The 22,713-nt window shown below is 41.3% G+C and overlaps 1 protein-coding gene across 1 annotated transcript; it reads left to right on the plus strand.

The window, feature by feature from the left end:
• Positions 1 to 2,170: 2,170 nt before the first annotated feature.
• Positions 2,171 to 4,186, plus strand: LOC130962752 (uncharacterized). The gene is made up of 3 exons (XM_057888922.1): positions 2,171 to 2,462; positions 2,557 to 2,858; positions 2,975 to 4,186. Exons 1-3 carry the CDS (start codon positions 2,171 to 2,173, stop codon positions 4,184 to 4,186), a joined length of 1,806 nt encoding a protein of 601 aa, XP_057744905.1.
• The last annotated feature ends 18,527 nt before the right edge of the window (positions 4,187 to 22,713 follow it).

Raw genomic sequence — 22,713 nt, forward strand, 5'->3', positions numbered from 1 at the left:
GGACCCAAAACCCCCAAAAACATCTAACGGCCTTTTGAGGCCAGGATGAATTTGGAAAGGGTGGGTGATGAAGTAAGGTGTAGCGCCTTCCCCGTAACCTTAACGGGGCTGGCAATCCGCTGGTTCAACGCTCTCCCCTAGGACTCCGTGACAACCTTTGCGGACATAACCCACGCTTTCTTGGCTCATTTCACAACGCGCATTGCCAAAGTGAAGTACCCGATCAACTTGCTAGGGTGACACAGAGAAGCGAGGAACCAACCAGGAAGTACCTAGATAGGTTCAATGATGAATGCTTGGAGATTGACGGCCTGACCGACTCGGTGGCCAGTTTATGCTTGACTAACGGGTTGCTGAACGAAGATTTCGGAAGCACCTTACCACCAAACCCATGTGGACGATGCAAGAAATCCAAAATGTGACAAGGGAGTATATCAATGATGAGGAAGTTAGCCAAGTCGTGGCAGCAAACAAGCGGTAGCCCGCCTATAACCCTGCTCGTTAGCCCGGTAACAGGGAAAGACCTAAGAAGCACTCCAAGGACGGAGCGCCAGCTAGAGCCTTCAAGCCGTTCCTCTGGGTAGGGAAGTTTACTAAGTACACCCTGCTGATAGCCCCGATCGTCGAGGTATACCAACAGATAGCCGACAAAGGCATACTGTCGAAGCCCCAACAACTCAAGGATAGAACTGGAAGGAACAAAAACCTTTACTGCGACTTCCACAAGGGCTTCGGCCACAAGACCCAAGATTGTTTTGATTTGAAGGATGCTCTGGAGCGGGCGATACGGGAAGGTAAGCTGGCAAAGTTTTCTCACCTCATAAGAGAACCCAGGAGGCGGAATTGTGACCGATTTGGCGATGACAAGAGCCGCGCCGTGAGACCAAGACGAGAACCCGAGGAGGACAATGAACGCAGCCTCACCATTGTGAATGTTGTAGTCGGGAGAGACGTTCCCCCCAGGTCGAAGTTGGCATGTAGGAAAGATGCCAAAGTCTTGGCTGTGTCATCGTCTAGTCCCGTGCCTTCCTCCAAGAGGGTCCTATCAATATCATTCGGACCAGAGGATCAATGGTTCGACAACTTGCCAAAAAACCCTCCTATGGTAATCATAGCAAGAGTGGGAACCGGCCTAGTCAGGCGAATCCTCGTAGACACCGGAGCCAATTCGAGCATCATGTTCCGTAACATATTTGATGCTTTGGTCGACTTAGACGATAACTTTATCAAGCTTGATGGGGTAGTGTCCCTACCAGTCTCTATAGAAGGAGGTCGAGGGAAGAGGTCGGTAATGGCGGAGTTCGTTGTTCTAAGGGACTCCACTGCCTACAACCTCATCTTGGGAAGAAAAACCATCAATGAGTTCAGAGCAGTGATTTGTACCAAGCTACTAATGATGAAGTTTGTTGCTGATGATGGGTCAGTTGGATCCATTAAGGGGGATTTGGAAATGGTGGTCGCGTGCGACAACGCCAGTCTTTCCTTAAGAAAGAAGTCCAAAGAGGCATCCGGGGTCTTCTTCGCTGATTTAGACGCTAGGGTTGACGACAAGCCCAGGCCAGAACCTAAAGGAGACCTCAAGAAGTTCAGGGTTGGCGACTCAGAAGAAAAGTTCACCTTCATGAATAGAAACCTCCCTCATGACTTGAAAGAACTATTGGTGGAAATGATTCGGGAAAATGGCGTCCTGTTCGCCTGGACACCAGCCGACATGCCAGGGATTAACCCCAGTTCATGTCACACCACCTAGCTGTAAAGACATATGCTAAACCGGTGGCACAAAGAAGAAGAAAAATATCCCAGGAAAGAGCTGACAAGGTGGCTAGGCAAACGGCCAGCCTACTGGAAGCGGGGTTCATCCGAGAACTAGACTACTCGACTTGGCTGTTGAACGTAGTCCTAGTCAAGAAAGCCAATGGAAAGTGGAGAATGTGCGTGGATTATTCCGATCTCAACAAAGCCTGTCCCAAGGATTCCTTCCCCCTCCCTAACATTGAAGCCCTAGTAGACGCGGCCGTGGGGTCTCAATTTTTGAGTTTCATGGACGCATCCTCTGGCTACAACCAAATACCGATGCACCGGCCTGACGAGGAGAAAACGGCGTTCATAACGTCAGGGGGGTACATACTGCTACAAAGTGATGCTGTTTGGACTAAAAAACGTAGGAGCTATGTATCAAAGGCTTATGAACAAGGTATTTAGTGGTCTTATCGGCAAGACTGTAGAAGTGTACATAGACGACATCCTGGTGAAGACCACCCAGGCCAAAGAACTTATCACTGATCTAGAGGCCGTGTTCGCATCTCTTCGGCTGCACAAGATGAGGCTTAACCCCCCTCAAGGCCTTCGCCATGGAAGCCGGGAAGTTCTTGGGTTTTATGATAACCCAAAGAGGATTGGAAGCCAACCCGGAGAAATGCGAAGCAATTTTACGGATGACGAGCTCGAGATGTGTCAAAGATGTACAGATACTGGCGGGAAGACTCACGGCGTTATTCCAATTTTTCAGTGCGTCGGCTGCCAAAGCTCTTCCGTTCTTCAACTTGATGAAAAAAGGGATAGTGTTCAAATGGACCCCAGCGTGCGAGGAAGCCTTCAATCACTTCAAGAATATAATCTTGGCACCACTTGTCCTCGACAAACCTAGAAATGGAGAGACACTATACTTGTACTTAGCAGTAACTGATGAGGCTTTGGTGACCGTCTTGGTACGGGACGAAGTGAAGATCCAGCAGCCGACCTACTTTGTGTGCAAGGCATTGCAAGGGGCAGAGTTGAGGTACAGTAAACTGAAAAAGCTGACATATGTGCGCCTGACCTCCTCCCGTAGGCTGCGACAATACTTCCAAGGACACCAGGTAATTGTCAGGACGGACCAAGCGATCCGTCAAGTGCTGCAAAAATCCGACCTGGCGGGAAGGATGATGTCCTGGACAATCGAATTGTCTCAGTATGACTTACAGTACGAGCCCAGACATGCAATCAAGGCCCAAGCAATGGCCGATTTTTTGGTCGAAGTAACGGGAAACCCCCCGAGACACCGAGCATACGGTGGAAACTCCATGTAGACGGAGCCTCCAACCAAACATTCGGAGGAGCGGGGATCATTCTAGAAAGCCCAACTGGAGTCGTGTATAAGCAATCAGTTAAGTTCGAGTTTCTGGTGACCAATAACCAAGCGGAGTGTGAGGCCCTTCTTGGTGGCCTATTCTTGGCAAGGGAAGTCGGGACCACCAGAGTTGAAATATGCAGTGACTCTCAGGTCGTCACATCACAGATCAATGAAACGTATCAAGCCAAGGACTCATTGCTACAAAAATACTTGGAGAAGGTCAAAAAGCTGAGTGAGGAGTTTGACGAAGTCACGGTACAGCACGTTCCGAGGGAGAGGAACACACGGGCTGATCTCCTATCAAAAATGGCGAGCACAAAACCAGGAACGGGGAACCGATCTCTGATTCAAGGTTTGGTGAAGGAACCAATAGTGACCTTACATATAACCCGGGCGGCCGACCTCCCTTCATGGATGGACCCGATCACTATTTTTTTGGAAAACGGTAAACTCTCAGATGACAAAAAGACGGCAAAAGCACTAAGGAGAGAAGCCGCCAAGCATACAATAATACAAGGCCAGCTATTCAAGAAAGGGCTGAACCAACCCCTATTGAAGTGCCTGCATCCCGACCAGACAGACTACGTATTAAGCGAAGTCCAGGAAGAGTGTTGTGGCCACCACATTGGAGGAAAGGCCTTAGCCCAAAAACTCGTCAGGGACGGCTACTATTGGCCCTCAATGATGACGAATTCCAAGGAGTTCGTGAAGAAATACAGAAGATGCCAGGAAAACGCCAACTTTCACAAAGTGCCGGTGGTTGAACTTAGCCTACTGATGGCCTCCCGACCATTCTCCCAATGGGGGTGTCGACCTCTTAGGGCCTTTTCCGGTCGGGGCCGGACAGGTCAAGTACCTAATTGTCGCTATCGATTATTAAACGAAGTGGGTAGAGGCCGAGCCATTGGCCAGTATATCCTCAGAAAATTGCCGAAAATTCTTGTGGAGACAAGTAATAGCCAGATTCAGAATCCCAGAGGTCGTCATCTCGGACAACGGGACGCAATTTGCCGACAAGAAGTTCGGGAAATTTCTCGCCGGTTTAGGGATAAAGCAAAAGTTATCATCTGTTGAGCACCCTCAATCTAACGGCCAGTTCAAGGCGGCGAACAAGGTCATCCTACGAGGCCTTAAAAAGTGACTTGACCAAAAGAAGGGAGCTTGGGCAGACAAACTAGCGTCAGTTCTGTGGTCCTGTCGAACAACGCAGCAGTCCTCCACCGGGGAGATGCCTTTCCGGCTCACCTATGGGGTTGATGCGATAATACCCATGGAGATTGAGGAACTGAGCCAATGACTACTCTTGGGAGGAGTCGAGGAGGCCATGGAGAAGGACTTAGTAGATGAGACTAGAGAGATGGCCCACTAATCAGAGACGGTGTTAAAACAAAGAATGGCCCTGCGTTACAATGCCAAAGTGCTAAAAAGAGATTTCGAGCAAAACGACCTAGTCCTAGGACGTAATGACGTGGGTCTCCCGACACCGGGGGAAAGAAAGTTAGTGGCCAACTGGAAAGGTCCATACAGAATAAAGGAAGTGGTTGGTAACGGAGCCTATAAGCTGGAACGACTGGACGGAAGGGAAGTCCCCAGGATGTGGAATGTGATAAACCTAAGGAGATTCTACTCCTAGAAGCCGAAGCACTCCCGGCGGGCAAGCGATCTCCTGGTTTAGTAACGCCCGTTTTTTGTTTATCTCTTGTTGGTTGTTTACGTAAATCACAGTTTATCATAATATAATCGCATTCAGAGTAGATTAAATTTTCCTTGCTCACTTTGAAGTTAATACCTTATAATGCATTATTTAAAATTGTCCAAGTTACTTGGCCTTATGAAATCAGCCAGTTTGACAGCGATACGGCATCTTGGGACTAATCACCCCAGGAACCCTATATATCGTAAACGCTACCATTAACGGCTATCAAATAAGGCCAAAATTTAGACACTTAAATGAAAAAGGCATAACTATGCTTAGATTTTTACAGTAATATTGTTTCAAAACTAAAAAACATACATAAAAGCCTCAAGTCGTCTCTAAAAAGTCAGAACGGTGGGTCGGCAACAATTGTCTTACAAACTACCAAACAAGAAACAAAGAAATAAAAGTACAAACAGCTCATTTCTTAGAGAGGTTGATAATCTTCCCATCCCTGATGGTCTTGAAGGCACCCACGGCGGACACGTCAAACTCAGGAGCTAGGAGCTTCACCTGGGCCTTAATCGCCTTGTTCGTGGCCATAATGGCGTCCCTCGCCTCTTTCACGGTCTCTATGTTCTTCTTCTTCTTCAGGGCAACAACCTCTGCTTAGGCAGCATCCGTGGGGGCCACCGAAGCGGCCATTTCCTTCTCTAGCTTCCTTCTCCAACTCTACCACCCGAGCTTGTGCAGTGGAAACCTACCCCTGCAAGGCAAGCTCGCGCTCAGTAAGTTGGGCAACTGCCTCGTTGGAGGCCGACAACTTCTCCTGGGCAGTGGCTAGCTGGGCCCTCAAGGTAGTCACCTCTGCCCTGGCCCTCTCCACAAAATTAACAGCTCCTTGAAGCTTGTTCTCCTGGTTCCGGGTACAAGCAAGAACGGGTTCTGCTTTCCTCGCAATTACAGCAGCCCGGAAGAGAGTGCGATATACCCACTTGGCTTGAGAAGCGAGGTCCCCCGCCATCAAAAAATTCCTCGGTTCCCGGAAGGAGATGAGCGTTGATGAAGAAGCCAGCATCTAAGTTCTTTTCCATGCAAGTAAGAACTCCTTCTGGGGAAGAAGTCAGTTTCCTCTTCCGAGGGTTGTCAATGAAGGCGACTTCTGGACCTCCCCCTTCCCCGGAAGCCTCCTCAGGTGGAAGAACTAGATTATTGTTGGTCCTGGCGACTTCCCCTTGAGGAGGGTAGGATTGAACTTCAGGACCAGAGGCAACCGTGGGATCTACAGGAGGAGTGGTGGAGTTGTCTTCGTCATTAAGAAGAAATTTGGACATCAGATTGTCAAGACCAACTTGGTCGGCAGCAGTGGATACTGCAAAATAAAGACAAAACGAGAACATCAGTTAAAATCAAGAGAATACGAGGACAAACAAATAAAGATGGGGTCAACGACCACCCGGGTAACTCACAAATATAGGCTTTTCCCATTTCAGGGTCCCCCATCAGGAGGTGTGGATTGACGTGATTTTTCCCAAACACAGCAAATAGCACGTCGGCAATATTTTTGTTCTCTGGTGACAACCCTTTGTACGTCACCTTTGTGAACACATTAGCACCCACCCTGAAACTCCAATAGGTCGGGATCCGGCGTTCCCGCTCCAGAGACAACCAGAAAGGGTGCCGGCCTGCGACGGAGCGAACCTTGAAATATTTATCTTTAAATTTGTGGTAGGAATCTTCAAACAAGCCAAAGATCCTCCGACCTTGGACCGATCGAAAAGACATGAATCCCTTCTTTGCCCTCCACTCTTTAGAAGGATTCGTTAGAACAAAAAGAAACAAGAAGACCTCCACTGAGGCCGGTAGTTCTAAAAATTCACAAACCATCTCAAAACAGCGGATAGAGGCCCAGTTGTTTCGATACAATTGAGACGACGCCATGTCACACTGGTTAAGTAGCGCCATTTGAAAGGGAGAGAAGGGAATACGAATCCCCAAGTTAGTGAACATAGCTTTGTACATCCAAATCTAATCAGAGATTCGGGGAGTGTGCAGGTTCAGATGGCATATCCATTTCTGGTCGTCAGGAACAAACACCTCATAGTTCTCTTCCTCGGGACCTCCCCCGTAGAGGTATTCCTCTCATCGGAACTCCATGAGTTCCTCTAAAGTCATCTGTGAGAGGGTGTCCTTCACGTTCGAGGTCACCCAGGCGTACCGATCTACAAGCGCTCTCACGACAAGAACCCTTGCGACAGGACATTGGGCCATACCTACAATGGGAGCACCACTCAGAATCAGTCTATGAGGTTGGAAAATCAGAACTAATACCAAAAACTATAGTTTGCCTACCCGTAGTTAAACAAAAGCCAAGCCTACAATAATCTACAGTCAAGCGAGAGCTAAAGGCCAAAAAAATCAGAAGACCTAACATGGTAACCCCCTTATTGTCTACCTAGCATTGGTCCAAATCAGGCATGCAACCCAACAAAATACGCAGAGCATGAATAAAGCCAAGATAAAGGAAAGCAGCATAAACGTAGAATAAAACGCAGAAGAATGGGAAGAAGAAGTGCTTACCAGACTGATGGAGGTGATCAAGAGGGGCTGGGGAATCCCAAAAGAATTTGGAAGAAGCAATCGATTCACAACGAAGCGCTTCAGAGAATATAGAAGGAAAATCAGTAAAATGTGATAATGAGTGGGAGAGTTAGAAACTGAAACGTAAAAGGTGAGAGAAAACTGAAGTGACAACTGACGCTGGGAAGCACAAAAGGCGGGGACAAGATTGACATTTTGCGCAGGGTTTGAATTAACCATTAAGAGCATTAAATGCTTGGCACGAAGAACGAGGGGACAAAGGACGCTCCCTCAATGCGATGAGCCTCACTCGCGCGTAGGGGGCACGCCCCTACCACGATTGGCGGCAAACCGACTTAGCGACGAGATAGCCAAAGCATAACGCGCCACTCACGGTTCTCACAACCATAGCTATCACGTTGGGGGCACTATTCCGGTCCGACCTGCCTGATGCGTGCCCCAACCCAATCGGCCGACCCGGCGAATCGCAAACAGCCTACCCGAGGGAAGTTCCTAGACCCCCTCTCCTCCAGCAGGGCTCATGACAGCTGGAAGGTAGCTGGGAAGGGAAAATTTCCGGGAAGGTGTGATAAACCACTATTTTATGGTTTATCTTGTACTCAATTGAGTGGTTTTTATCAACTTTTTACCCACTTATTCATATGATTTGCATGTTTTATATTTTCCTTCCTGATTCTGTGTTATGATTGAAAACATGCTTCTTTGGCTTTTATTTCCTTTTATTTAATCCTCTCTTATTACCATTAGATGCCTTGATATGTGTGTTAAGTGATTTCAGAAATTACAGGGCAGGAATGGCTTAGAGGATGGAAAGGAAGCATGCAAAAGTGGAAGGAATACAAGAAGTTGAAGGAACTGCAAAGCTGTCAACCTAACCATCTCGCACTAAAACGATCATAACTTGAGCTACAGAGGTCCAAATGATGCCGTTCCACTTGCGTTAGAAAGCTAACGTTCGGGGCTTCGATTTGATATATAATTTGCCATAGTGGCCATATAGAGAGGCGACGTGAACGCGTGCTCCACGCGGACGCGTTGCATCTACGAATCTCATTCCACGCAAACGCGTGGATGACGCCTCCGTGTCACTTTGCCGCGACCTGTACGGACCAGATTTAACAATCAGTGATTTTTGGGCTGTTTCTGACTCAGTTTTTGGCCCAGAGAACACAGATTAGAGGCTATAAAGTGGGGGAATGCATCCATTCATAATTATGCTTTCATAATTCATAATTTTTAGTTTTAGATGTAGTTTTTAGAGAGAGAGGCTCTCTCCTCTCTCTTAGGATTTAGGATTAGGATTCCTCTTAAAGGATTTAGGAATATTTTCATCTTCTTCAATTACAGATTCAATGTTCCTTTTATTTATTTCCTCAATTTAGTTTATGGATTTCTATGTTCAACTCAACTTCTTTATTTGGCTACAACTGCCCATGTTACATTTGATATCTTTATTAATTCATGATTTTGAGGTATTTTAGATCTAAGATTCTTAGTTAGCTTTTTATATTATTGGCTTCAATTGATTAACTGGAAGCTCTTGAGTTATCAACTATTCATGATTGATTGTTATGTCGGCTAATTAACTGGAATTCCACTAACTCTATTCTTTCGTTAGGAGTTGGCTAGGACTTGGGAAATCTAACCAATTGGTTCACTTGACATTTCCTTGCTTACGCAAAGGTTAACTAAGTGGGATTAACTTCCATTCTTATAGGAGTAACTAGGATAGGACTTCCGAATTTTCATATCTTGCCAAGAGTTTATTTTATAGTTAATTATTTATTTTATTTGTCCTTTAATTTACTTGTTCCCCACTTTCAAAACCCCAATTTACAAAACCCATAACCAATAATAAGAACATACCTCCCTGCAATTCCTTGAGAAGACGACTCGAGGTTTGAATACTCGGTTATCAATTTTAAAAGGGTTTGTTACTTGTGACAACCAAAACGTTTGTAAGAAAGGTTGATTGCTTGGTTTAGTAACTATACTTACAACGAGAGTTTACTATAACTTCTAAACCATCAATCTTCAGTTCTTCAAAATGGTGCCGTTGCCGGGGAATTGCAAATGTGTTCCTTATTATTGGTTATTGTAAATATTTTTCTTTTACTTGTTTATTTGTTCTTTCTCTTCCCTCTTATTTTTGATAGCTACTATGAATTCTCACCCCTTTTGCTTTGAGTTTGGTTCTAATTTTGTTGCAAGGAATGGAAGCTATAACAGGACTATGCATCAAGGTCTAAGCAATCAAAGATGGATGGAGCCACAAGGATCTGATCACCCCTTTAGGCAACAAAATCATCCTAGATATCATGGACAAAGACCATTCTACAATGCATACCCAACTGATAGATTCGGTGGACCGCCTTGTAGCTACCAACAAGCCCCACCCTATGCTCAGAGACCATCCTTTCAACACAACCTCAACCCACCACACTCACAAGTTTCTTTTCACCATCCGCCACCACATGATCCGTATCCACCCCAACGCCAATCCAACTACTCCCAAGAACCACCACACCCCTATGCACCATGTTCATATCCATCAATCCAAGAATCACAGGTTCGCCTCGAAGAATCAGTAAAGCAATTTAATGCAACCCTTCATCAACTGGAGCAAGCAATTAATCAATTATCTTCCAGACGTTCAGACACTCAACAGACCCCCCATGGCTTCATGTGGAGAATCTAATGAAGAATGTATTGTGAAGAAAACACAAGAAACTCCAGTGAACAGCATAGAGCATAACTTCGTACTGGAACAAGTAGATGACGCTGTCATTGTAGAAGAAGAAGAGTTGGTTGAAGATTTAGGAGATGCTGAACCTCCACGGGAACACAGAGTCATGAAAAACTCCGTCAAGGATGTTACAATTGACGCTAAAGAGGATGTTGCACAGCCTCCGATGCAGATATCTTATGAAGAACTGGATGGAATAACCCAAGACGCAAGTTTCCTTGATGATGATAATCACAAGTCGAGTTCTCTTAGCAATGAACTTGCATCCGCAAGTGAATTCTTTGAGACAGAAGAATCTTTCCTAAGTGAATACGAAGATGATGCAGAGGTCGACTTTTCTCAACCTCCAATTTATGACTCCAGTGACGAGGAAGATATCAGTGACTTTGATCAAGACATGGTTGAAGTGGAAGAAATTTGCCAAGAAGTGGAGGAATTTACAGAAGACCACAAGGGAGTAGAGCTTGCAGAGCCACTAGAAACACCTATCCCAAGGCCATTACCACCCAACACAGAATTCAAGTGGGTAAAATCCTTGACTTTCACTTTTATTTTTCTACTTGAATATGGTTTACTTGAGACAGATGGCCAGCTTAGAGCTCTTTGCGGCTTTAAAAGCAAACGGGAAATGATCCACACTCAGAGCTGGTGCACAAGACTCAATAAGGTTTCACACTTCAATTTGAGGTGCAAGAATTGGTGTCAAGCTCAATTGGAAGGATCTCGAAGGATGTTTGGTCACTGCAGTGAGGATTTAGATCACTCATCACCCGACTGGAAAGATGCAGATCAAGACAAAAATGGGTGTAAAAGTAGAATTTGGGATCTTAGAATCTATTCCAACAGTCGTCACCCCGAGAGCCTGAGAATATGTTTGAAGCTGCTCAGAAGCTTTACATGCCTAGTTTGGGACCCCAAAGGATGCTGGCATTTCAAACACTGGTGGAGATTCCTGAACGAATTCAAGCACAAGCCGCCCTAGCAGGAAGCGCATCAAATGTCCAACTTAAGGACTTTAACTAAAAGTGCTAGGTGGGAGACAACCCACCATGGTATGATCGTTCCCTTTTCAGTTTTTATTATTAGTCTGTTTTATTCGTTTTTGAATTTTGTTTGAACCTGAATTTGTGCATAATATTCACTACATTCTGCATTCTGCATACTGCATAAAGAAAAATTTGGTGAGAGCACGCGACGCGACAGCGTCGCTGACGCGTCTGCGTCACAAGTGCTTCAAAAGAATAGAAAAGTGAACAGAGAGTCACGCGAAAGCGTGGCTGGAGGCATGCCTTTAGCACAGATTGATCCACGCGACCGCGTTGATGACGTGTCCGCGTCATGTGGGAAAAATGCCTCCCATGCGTCCGCGTCACCCACGCGAACGCGTGCCCTGAAATCGACGTAAAAAGAGTGTATGGCCGAAAGTTGAGCTACAATTGGGCTGGACTCGTGCTAGAAGCACAAACCCTGCCACGCGTACGCGTGCCCCACGCATCCGCGCCGTTTTCAAATTTAGGTCATCCACGCGATCCACGCGACCGCGTCACCCTAGATTTTTGGCAAAAATGCATTTAAACAGAGAGTTGTTCGTGCGCGAGGCTACTCTCGCGCCACTAGCACAATTCGAGTCACGCGTCCGCGTGCCCCACACGTCCATGTCACTTGAATTCATCACACCCCACTCGATCGCGTGCACCACGCGTCCGCGTCGCCTGCGCCGCACAACTTATCCAGGTCAGCGCCAATTATCTTATTTTTTCTTCTCTAATCCTAATCTCTTCTATCTTTTCTTCTTTTTTCCTTCTTTTCTTACTTTCTTCTTCTTCTTCATCTCTTTCACTTCTCATCTCTCTTCACTTCCATTCTATTTCATTCAATTTATTTGCATACTTTCATTCATTGCATTATCTTCATTGGTGTTGAAAAATTAATTTGGGTCATTATTTTGCTTGTGGATTGTTAAGAAATTGCTTGACAATTATATATTATTTTTTTTAGGGTGCTTGCATGTTCAATTTAATACCTTCCATACCTTATTTAATATGCATGCTTTGTATTTGTGAAAAAGCCCGTATGGCATTGTGCATTCTTAATTATTCTATCCTTCTACTCTAATGCATGTTTTTCACAAAACCCTTTTCAATATTTTGTTAATTAAATATAATTGTCAATACAAACGTTATTGTTAGTTTCTCACGACTAATAATACATTAAGGCTTTTAATGGTTGATTTACGCTACTCATGCCTTTGCCAGCATGCCAATAAATATCTTGCATTTAATTGCCTCAATTTATCATGCTATGCTTCCATTGATGTCCTAATTTCATGGAATCGCGACCATGTGTTAACGACATTCTTATTTATTTTGGCATGATTCTTACTAGTACTTCCCTCTCCCTTGCTCTATCCCTTTGACTTCATGTCCCTTTCTCTTCTCCCTTTTTCAGGCTAGCCACCAGGAAGAGTAAAGAGAAAGACTCTACAATGAGCACCGGCTGAGGAACCACAACCCCCGCCACCTGCACATCTTTGCATGCACCGAGGACGGTGTAATTTTTAAGTGTGGTGAGGTCGATACCGATCTCCACGGGTTAGTTAGTCCCTTTTCAACACCAATTTTTGTTTTTCATTGTTGCATTTGCATGTTTGATTGAATTATAGTTTGATTTTGTGCATATTTTACCACTTGGTTAAAGTAATATTTTCTTTTTCAAGAAATTTTTATAGTATTTCACTAATTTGAATAAAATTTTTTGAAAAACTTGTTTGAAGAAATCTTATTTTGGAACATGGTTTAAAGCTCGAACACACAAAGCCAGTGAGATTTTGAGCCTATTTGATTGGTTGCATTTTATCAACCAATATTTTATTTTTGGTGTGTGTTTTTCTCTCTAAAATTGTGGTCTTTGTCTTGCTTAATTCTATATTTCCATTGTTTGATGTATGCATGCACTGATATGATTGAGGCCTTTGTTTCACTAAGCTTACATACCCATATGGCCTTACCTTTTCATTATCCTTTGCAAACCGATTTGAGCCTAATATACCCATTTGTTCTTTACTTTAGCTCATTACTAACTCTAAGCGGAAAACAATAATGTCCTTAATTTGAATCCTTGGTTAGCTTAGACTAGTAAAAGTGCTCATGATTTAAGTGTGGGGAAGTTGGATTTGAAAATATTTGGTTTGAGTAATTGGGTGTTGTATATTTTAGTGAAAATGTGCAAAATAATAGTTGAGTACATATTATTGCATTCAATACTTTAATCATATGCATTGAGAAAAAAAATAGTAAAAAAAAAAGAAAAAAAAGAAAAAAAAAGTGAAAAAGAAAAAAAAAGCAAATAATAAAAGGGGACAAAATGCCCCAAAGTGTTGGTATCAATGCATATGTTCTGAACTCAAATTGAGGATGCATGAATATGTGAAAAACACAGTTAATGGGAAGTTAGATTTTGCATTTTAATTGAATGGATTGTCTTAAGTTAGGTGGAAAGTTTATGTTAATTAAGGATTCAGATTTTAGTCCACTTGGCCAAATACAATCTTACCTTGACCCTAACCCCATTACAACCCTTAAAAGACCTCTTGATTTGTGTATTGGTGCATTAAATTTTTGTTGATTGTTAGATGAAGAGCAAGCTATAGAAAGCAAGATTAGTAGAGAACTGAGAGAATTGACCCTAGACACTTGAGAATTAGAATGATATACACTACTAGTAAGGGTTTAGTGCTCAATTCTATGTTCCCTGCTTTCATGAGCTATCTTCTTCTTGCAAGTTCATTGTACTGTATTTTGTAATTTGAATTAATGAAATCCGGTTCATATTTGTTCTTGAAAGATTTATTTACCTTTCACCAAGTAGGTAGAAACATTTTGCATGTAGTTGCATTCACGTAGATAGGTTGCATTTCATACATTCTATCATTCCTCTTCACTCCTTTATAGTTTCTCTTGAGCTTAGCATGAGGACATGCTAATGTTTAAGTGTGGGAAGGTTGATAAATTCCTATTTTATGGTTTATCTTGTGCTCAATTGAGTGGTTTTTATCAACTCTTTACCCACTTATTCATATGATTTGCATGTTTTATATTTTCCTTCCTGATTCTGTGTTATGATTGAAAACATGCTTCTTTGCCTTTTATTTCCTTTTATTTAATCCTCTCTTATTACCATTAGATGCCTTGATATGTGTGTTAAGTAATTTCAGGAATTACAGGGCAGGAATGGCTTAGAGGATGGAAAGAAAGCATGCAAAAGTGGAAGGAATACAAGAAGTTGAAGGAACTGCAAAGCTGTCAACCTGACCCTCTCGTACTAAAACGATCATAACTTGAGCTACAGAGATTCAAATGATGCGGTTCTACTTGCGTTGGAAAGCTAACGTCCGGGGTTTCGATTTGATATATAATTTGTTATAGTGTCCATACAGATAGATGACGCAAACGCGCACTCCACGCGGACGCATCGCATCTGTGAATCTCATTCCACGCAAACGCGTGGATGACGCCTCCGCGTCACTTTGCCGCGACCTGTACGGACCAGATTTCACAATCAGCGATTTCTGGGCTATTTCTGACCCAGTTTTTGGCTCAGAGAACACAGATTAGAGGCTATAAAGTAGGGGAATGCATCCATTCATAATTATGCTTTCATAATTCATAATTTTTAGTTTTAGATGTAGTTTTTAGAGAGAGAGGCTCTCTCCTCTCTCTTAGGATTTAGGATTAGGATTCCTCTTAAAGGATTTAGGAATATTTTCATCTTCTTCAATTACAGGTTCAATGTTCCTTTTATTTATTTCCTTAATTTAGTTTATGGATTTCTATGTTCAATTCAACTTCTTTATTTGGCTACAACTGCCCATGTTACATTTGATATCTTTATTAATTCATGATTTTGAGGTATTTCAGATCTAAGATTCTTATTTAGCTTTTTATATTATTGGCTTTAATTGATTAACTGGAAGCTCTTGAGTTATCAACTATTCATGATTGATTGTTATGTCGGCTAATTAACTGGAATTTCACTAACTCTAGTCTTTCCTTAAGAGTTGGTTAGGACTTGGGAAATCTAACCAATTGGTTCATTTGACTTTCCCTTGCTTACGCAAAGGTTAACTAAGTGGGATTAACTTCCATTCTTATAGGAGTAACTAGGATAGGACTTCCGAATTTTCATATCTTGCCAAGAGTTTATTTTATAGTTAATTATTTATTTTATTTGTCCTTTAATTTACTTGTTCCCCACTTTCAAAACCCCAATTTACAAAATCCATAACCAATAATAAGAACATACCTCCCTGTAATTCCTTGAGAAGACGACCCGAGGTTTGAATACTCGTTATCAATTTTAAAAGGGTTTGTTACTTGTGACAACCAAAACGTTTGTAAGAAAGGTTGATTGCTTGGTTTAGTAACTATACTTACAACGAGAGTTTACTATAACTTCTAAACCATCAATTTTCAGTTCTTCAAGGTGCCAAGCATTCCTGTGGACCCGCCCTGGGACACTGAGAATAAAAGGGGAAGGCCCTACCCCTTTCTCACGGTATGTCACTACCTCCATACACTTACTGCCATCTGTATAATCTCTGACTTGATCGTCGGAGTGTCATTGCAGATGGCTCACCCCTTTTTGCACCGCAATAGCTCGAAAAGTCGCAAAGTCTCAGTTCTCACTCACTAGACCCAGACCCAAGTTGATTCCCACCATCACGCTCTTAGAGCACCACTGATCCGTCCAAAACCCGAAGTAATGAACACATCTAAAAATTTGTATCTTTTTTATATCTCTACTACTAATTTAATGTCTCAACAAATTTCTTACACCAACAAACTTCAAACAATATATAAAGTCAATACTAATTAAAATTTAAAAATAAAATCAAGAGAAATCTAACTTAAACACAAACACGACGACAAAAAGGGACTACAAAAAGATTGATATTTATTTCCATGTATTTAAAAATGTATTATATAAATTATATTAATCCTTTTTATTATAGAGTCTTTGTCTAATTAAAAAATCAACAAATGGTGAAAATTGGTGACGATAACATGTGTCCTAATTTCTTAAAAAAAATCTAAATACAAGATTAAATTTGAATATACATTATTTATTTTATTTCTAAATTCTAATTTTAAAATTTTAAAATAAAATTCTTCAATAATATACTTCTTAATCTTATTTCGCTCTTACATCTAAAATTTGTATTTTTTTATAACTGTCGAGTCACCAACTATAGATGGAGACACCACTATTACTAATTCAATGTCTCAACAAAGTTCTTATAGGAACCAGTTTTAAACAAGCTAATACTAAAGTTTGATGTCCAATTCTTTTAGACATCATTTATCCTCAAACAATTCATTTCATAAAAAATAATTAATAGACAAAATAGTAATAATATTTTTTAATATTTTATCTTTATCATATAATATATAATATTTATTTAAAGTATTTTCATATCTAATAAATTTAAAGATATGCTATTGTACACTATTATATAAAACACCTAATAACAAATAAAATTATAAATTTTATAATAAATAATTAAAATAAATAATTAACAGTTTTTTTTAAATAAACAATACATTTATAAGACTAATAAAAATGATAACTTTATAATAAAATTTTGGTAATAATATATATCTTTTAAAATTTAAATATAAAATCAGTAGAAATCTAACTTAAACACTAACAAAATAATGATAAAAAAATATAAAAATATTAATACTTAATCTCATATATTTAAAAATGTATTACATAAATTATATTAATCCTTTTATTATAGAGTCTTTTGTTGTGATAAGGATACTTTATCACATTACGTGGATGCCCATTTTTCATGATATATAGTTTCTCAAGGATGACTTCATTTAATATGAAGTTGAAAAATCTACCCCATGTACGTATATAAATAGAGGCTTAAGCTTCTAACAATTACACAGCAACAAAATCTTCTCCCTCTCTTTATATTAAACTTTTCTCCTTCCTCTTAATATGCTACTAATATATAAAAGTAGTAAATATATAAGTTTCTATTATATTGTGATAGTAATCATTGTGAATACTATTATTAAAGCTATTTAATTATATTACATTATTTTATAATTACATCTTCCTTATTTATTTAGTTGTTTTACAACACGTTATCAGCACGAGACTCTGATCAAATTTTTAGGAAGATTCAGGTAACAAATTTTCATTATGTCGAAACTCTCTCATCTTGAATTCAATGCTTTTGATATATCTGGAAACAATTATTTATCATGGATACTAGATGCTGAAATTCATCTTGATTCAATGGATCTTGGAGATACCATTAAGGCTGAAAATAATGCATCCCAGAAGGATAAAGCCAAAGCCATGATTTTTCTTCGTCATCATCTTGACGAAGGATTGAAAAATGAATATCTCACATTAAAAGATCCTGCAGATCTTTGGAAAGACTGGTGTACGAAATTGTGATCATCAATAATGGCGCCAAAAACTTGGTAGCGCTCTCAAACATGAATCACACTTTGTCACAACGCCGCACAACTAACCAGCAAGTGCATTGGGTCGTCCAAGTAATACCTTACGTGAGTAAGGGTCGATCCCACGGAGATTGTTGGTATGAAGCAAGCTAGGGTCATTGGTGCACGAAATTGCAATCACACTTTTGCAATCCCGCACAACTAACCAGCAAGTGCACTGGGTCGTCCAAGTAATACCTTGCGTGAGCAAGGGTTGATCCCACGGAGATTGTCGGCTTGAAGCAAGCTATGGTTATCTTGTAAATCTTAGTCAGGATATCAGAAATTATCAGAATTGATTGTAAAAAGCAAAAGAACATGAAATGGTTACTTGTATTGCAGTAATGGAGAATAGGTTGGGGTTTGGAGATGCTCCATCTTCTAAATCTCTGCTTTCCTACTGTCATCTTCATCAAACACGCAAGGCTCCTTCCATGGCAAGCTGTATGTAGGGTTTCACCGTTGTCAGTGGCTACCTCCCATCCTCTCAGTGAAAATGTTCCTATGCTCTGTCACAGCATGGCTAATCATCTGTCGGTTCTCGGTCAGGCCGGAATAGAATCCATTGATTCTTTTGCGTCTGTCACTAACGCCCCGCCTGCTAGGAGTTTGAAGCACGTCACAGTCATTCAGTCATTGAATCCTACTCAGAATACCACAGACAAGGTTTAGACCTTCCGGATTCTCTTGAATGCCGCCATCAGTTCTAGCTTATACCACGAAGATTCTGGTTAAGGAATCCAAGAGATATCTACTCAATCTAAGGTAGAACGGAGGTGGTTGTCAGGCACACGTTCATAGTTGAGAATATGATGAGTGTCACAGATCATCACATTCATCCGGGTTAAGAACAAGTGATATCTTAGAATGGAAGCAAGCATGATTGAATAAGAAACAGTAGTAATTGCATTAATCCATCAAGACAAAGCAGAGCTCCTCACCCCCAACCATGGGGTTTAGAGACTCATGCCGTGGAAAGTATACAATGAAACGTGTAAAAATGTCATGAGGTCCTTGATACAATGTCAAAAGATCCTATTAATAGTAAACTAGTATCCTAAGGTTTACAGAAATGAGTAAATGACAGAAAAATCCACTTCCGGGCCCACTTGGTGTGTGCTTGGGCTGAGCAATGAAGCATTTTCGTGTAGAGACCTTTTCTGGAGTTAAACGCCAGCTTTCATGCCAGTTTGGGCGTTTAACTCCAAGTTTTATGCCAGTTCCAGCGTTTAACGCTGGAATTTCTGAGGCCGAATTGCTACGCCGGTTTGGGCCATCAAATCTTGGGCAAAGTATGGACTATCATATATTGCTGGAAAGCCCAGGATGTGTACTTTCCAACGCCGTTAAGAGCGCGCCAATTGGGCTTCTGTAGCTCCAGAAAATCCACTTCGAGTGCAGGGAGGTCAGAATCCAACAGCATCTGCAGTCCTTTTTGGTCTCTGAATCAGATTTTTGCTCAGAACCTTCAATTTCAGTCAGAAAATACCTGAAATCACAGAAAAACACACAAACTCATAGTAAAGTCCAGAAAAGTGAATTTTAATTAAAAACTAATAAAAATATACTAAAAACTAACTAAATCATACTAAAAACAATGCCAAAAAGTGTATAAATTATCCGCTCATCACAACACCAAACTTAAATTGTTGCTTGTCCCCAAGCAACTGAAAATCAAAATAGGATAAAAAGAAGAGAATATACTATAGACTCCAAAATATCAAAGAAACATAGTTTCAAATTAGATGAGCGGGACTAGTAACTTTTTACCTCCAAACAGTTTTGGCATCTCACTCTATCCTTTGAAGTTCAGAATGATTGGCATCTACGAGAACTCAGAACTCAGATAGTGTTATTGATTCTCCTAGTTAAGTATAATGATTCTTGAACATAGCTAGTGTATGAGTCTTGGCTGTGGCCCAAAGCACTCTGTCTTCCAGTATTACCACCGGATACATACATGCCACAGACACATGATTGGGTGAACCTTTTTAGATTGTGACTCAGCTTTGCTAAAGTCCCCAATTAGAGGTGTCCAGGGTTCTTAAGCACACTCTTTTTGCCCTTGGTTCACAACTTTATTTCTTTCTTTCCCCTTTTTTTTTCTTTTCTTTTCTTCTTCTTTTTTTTTTCGAAAAAAATTTTTTTTTCACTGCTTTTTTCTTGCTTCAAGAATCACTCTGATGATTTTTTAGATCCTCAATAACAGTTCTCCTTTTTCATCATTCTTTCAAGAGCCAACAATTTTAACATTCTTAAAACAACAAATTCAAAAGACATATGCACTGTTCAAGCATTCATTCAGAAAACAAAAAGTATTGTCACCACATCAAACTAATTCAACTAGTTTTAGAGATAAATTCGAAATCCTGTACTTCTTGTTCTTTTGTGATTAAAGCATTTTTCATTTAAGAGAGGTGATGGATCCATAGGACATTCATAACTTTAAGACATAAATTTTATTAATTATGAATTAAGAACAAGACTCAGAAACTAAATATAAGATGAGACTAAATAAAAATAGAAAGCGAAAACACAAAAGAAAAAATGACAAAATTAGGCTCCTAATGATAGAGGTTTTCACAGAGTTAGGACTCAACAACCTTGATTTTGAGAAGTGGATGCTCCCTCAGCTTGAGAGGAGAGCTTTTGGCGTTTCATCTCTTGGAGTTCACGCCCCTGCTTCTCTTGTTCCTTCAGCAATTTGCAGAGCATGCAGTTCTGATTCTGCTGTTCTTCCCTAAGTTGCTCCATAGTTTCTTGCAACTTGGTGATAGATGCTTCTAGGCTGGCCCAGTAGTCAATTCTTGGGAATTCAGGGAGGAACTCCTGCGCCCTCCTCTTGATAGAGTTGTCTTGCACTTGTCCTTCCATTGACTTCTTGGTGATTGGGTGTTCAATGGGTATGAACTCATCTACTCCCATCTTCACCCCAGCCTCTTTACAGAGCAAGGAGATCAAGCTTGGGTAAGCCAGTTTGGCTTCAGTGGAATTCTTATTTGCAATTGTGTAAATCTCACAAGCAATCACATGATGGACCTCCACTTCTTTTCCAAGCATAATGCAATGAATCATCACTGCCCTCTTGATGGTGACCTCAGAACGGTTGCTAGTGGGTAGTATGGAACGCCCAATAAAGTCTAGCCAACCTCTTGCAATTGGTTTGAGATCTCCCCTCTTGAGTTGGTTTGGGACGCCCTTTGAATTGGTTATCCACTTAGTTCCAGGGAGGCATATGTCCTCTAGAACTTGATCCAACCCTTTATCTACTCTCACCATCCTCCTATTAAAGGAGTCAGGATCATCTTGCAGTTGAGGTAGTTTGAAGATTTCTCTTATTTTGTCCAGATGGAAGTACATAACTTTCCCTCTGACCATAGTTCTGTAGGTATGGTAAGCGGTTCCAGTCATTCTCTGCTTATCTGTCAGCCACAGATTTGAGTAGAATTCCTGAACCATGTTCCTTCCAACCTTTGTCTCAGGATTGGTTAGAACTTCCCATCCTCTGTTTCGAATTTGCTCTTGGATCCCCGGATATTCATCTTCTTTCAGATCAAATTTTACTTCCGGGATCACTGACCTCAGACCCATTATTTTGTGATAATGGTCCTCATGTTCTTTGGTTAAGAACTTCTCTTGATTCCAAAGATTCTTTGGATTATTCTCTTTCTTGCCTCTTAAATTGGTTTGTTTTCCCTTAGGAGCCATGATATTGATGAATCTTGGCTTTAGTGATCACGGAAAAGCACACCAAACTTAGAGGTTTGCTTGTCCTCAAGCAAAAGAAAGGAGAGAAGAGAGAAGAGAGGGGGAGGAAGAGGAAATTCGAATGGTGTGATGGAATGAGGGAGCTAAACGTGAATTTATAAGGTGGGGAGGGGAGTTTTCGAAAAAAAAAGAGAGATTTGAAAGGAGATTTGAGAAGATATGGAAAGAAATTGAGAAAAGGGTGAGTTTTTGAAGAAAATTTGGGATTAATTTGAAATAAATTTGAAGAATGGTTTTGATTTGTGAAGATTTGAAAGTGAATGATGAAAGGTTGAAGTGCATTTATGTAGAAGAGATTGGGTAAGAAAAGGAAAGTTTGAAAAAATCTGAGTTGAAAACGAAGTTGTGGTCCCCCCACCTTTCTGGCGTTAAACGCCCAGAATGGCACCCATTCTGGCGTTTAACGCCCATTTGTTGCCCCTCTTGGGCGTTTAACGCCCAGCCAGGTGCCCTGGCTGGCGTTAAACGCCAGAAATCCTTTGTCACTGGGCGTTTTTCCAAAACGCCCAGGATGCTGCACACCTGGCGTTAAATGCCCAGAATGGTGCCCATTCTGGCGTTTAACGCCCAAAATGGTACCATTACTGGCGTTAAACGCCCAGAATGGTGCCCATTCTGGCGTTTAACGCCCAAAATGCCCCTTACTGGCATTTTTTCGCCAGTAAGCTCATTTTCTCTGCTTTTTGAGCTGAATCCTTCTGTAACTCTGTGAATTCCTTCATTTTTGATACTTGCCTCTGTAAGAACAATTCATACAACCTCCTAATGACTGGGTTGCCTCCCAGCAAGCGCTTCTTTACTGTCTTTAGCTGGACCTTCACTGAGAATCACTCAAGTCTCAGTTTTGAGCATTCCTGCTCAAAATTTCCTTCAAGATAATGCTTGATTCTCTGTCCATTAACAATGAACCTTTTGTTAGAATCAGTATCCTGAAGCTCAACATATCCATATGGTGAAACTCCTGTAATCACATACGGACCCCTCCATCGGGATTTGAGTTTTCCTGGAAACAATTTGAGCCTAGAGTTAAAGAGCAGAACTTTTTGTCCTGGCTCAAAGACACTGGTTGACAACTTCTTGTCATGCCATTTCTTTGCCTTTTCCTTATAAATTTTTGCATTTTCAAAGGCATTGAGTCTGAACTCCTCTATCTCATTTAGCTGGAGCAATCTTTTTTCACCAGCTAACTGTGCATCCATATTCAGGAATCTGGTTGCCCAGTAGGCTTTATGTTCCAGTTCCACAGGCAAATGACAGGCCTTCCCATACACCAGTTGGTATGGAGAGGTTCCTATAGGGGTCTTGAATGCTGTTCTGTATGCCCACA

The sequence above is a fragment of the Arachis stenosperma genome, chromosome 2 (genome assembly GCF_014773155.1).
Source record: "Arachis stenosperma cultivar V10309 chromosome 2, arast.V10309.gnm1.PFL2, whole genome shotgun sequence".
Classification (NCBI taxonomy): domain Eukaryota; kingdom Viridiplantae; phylum Streptophyta; class Magnoliopsida; order Fabales; family Fabaceae; genus Arachis; species Arachis stenosperma.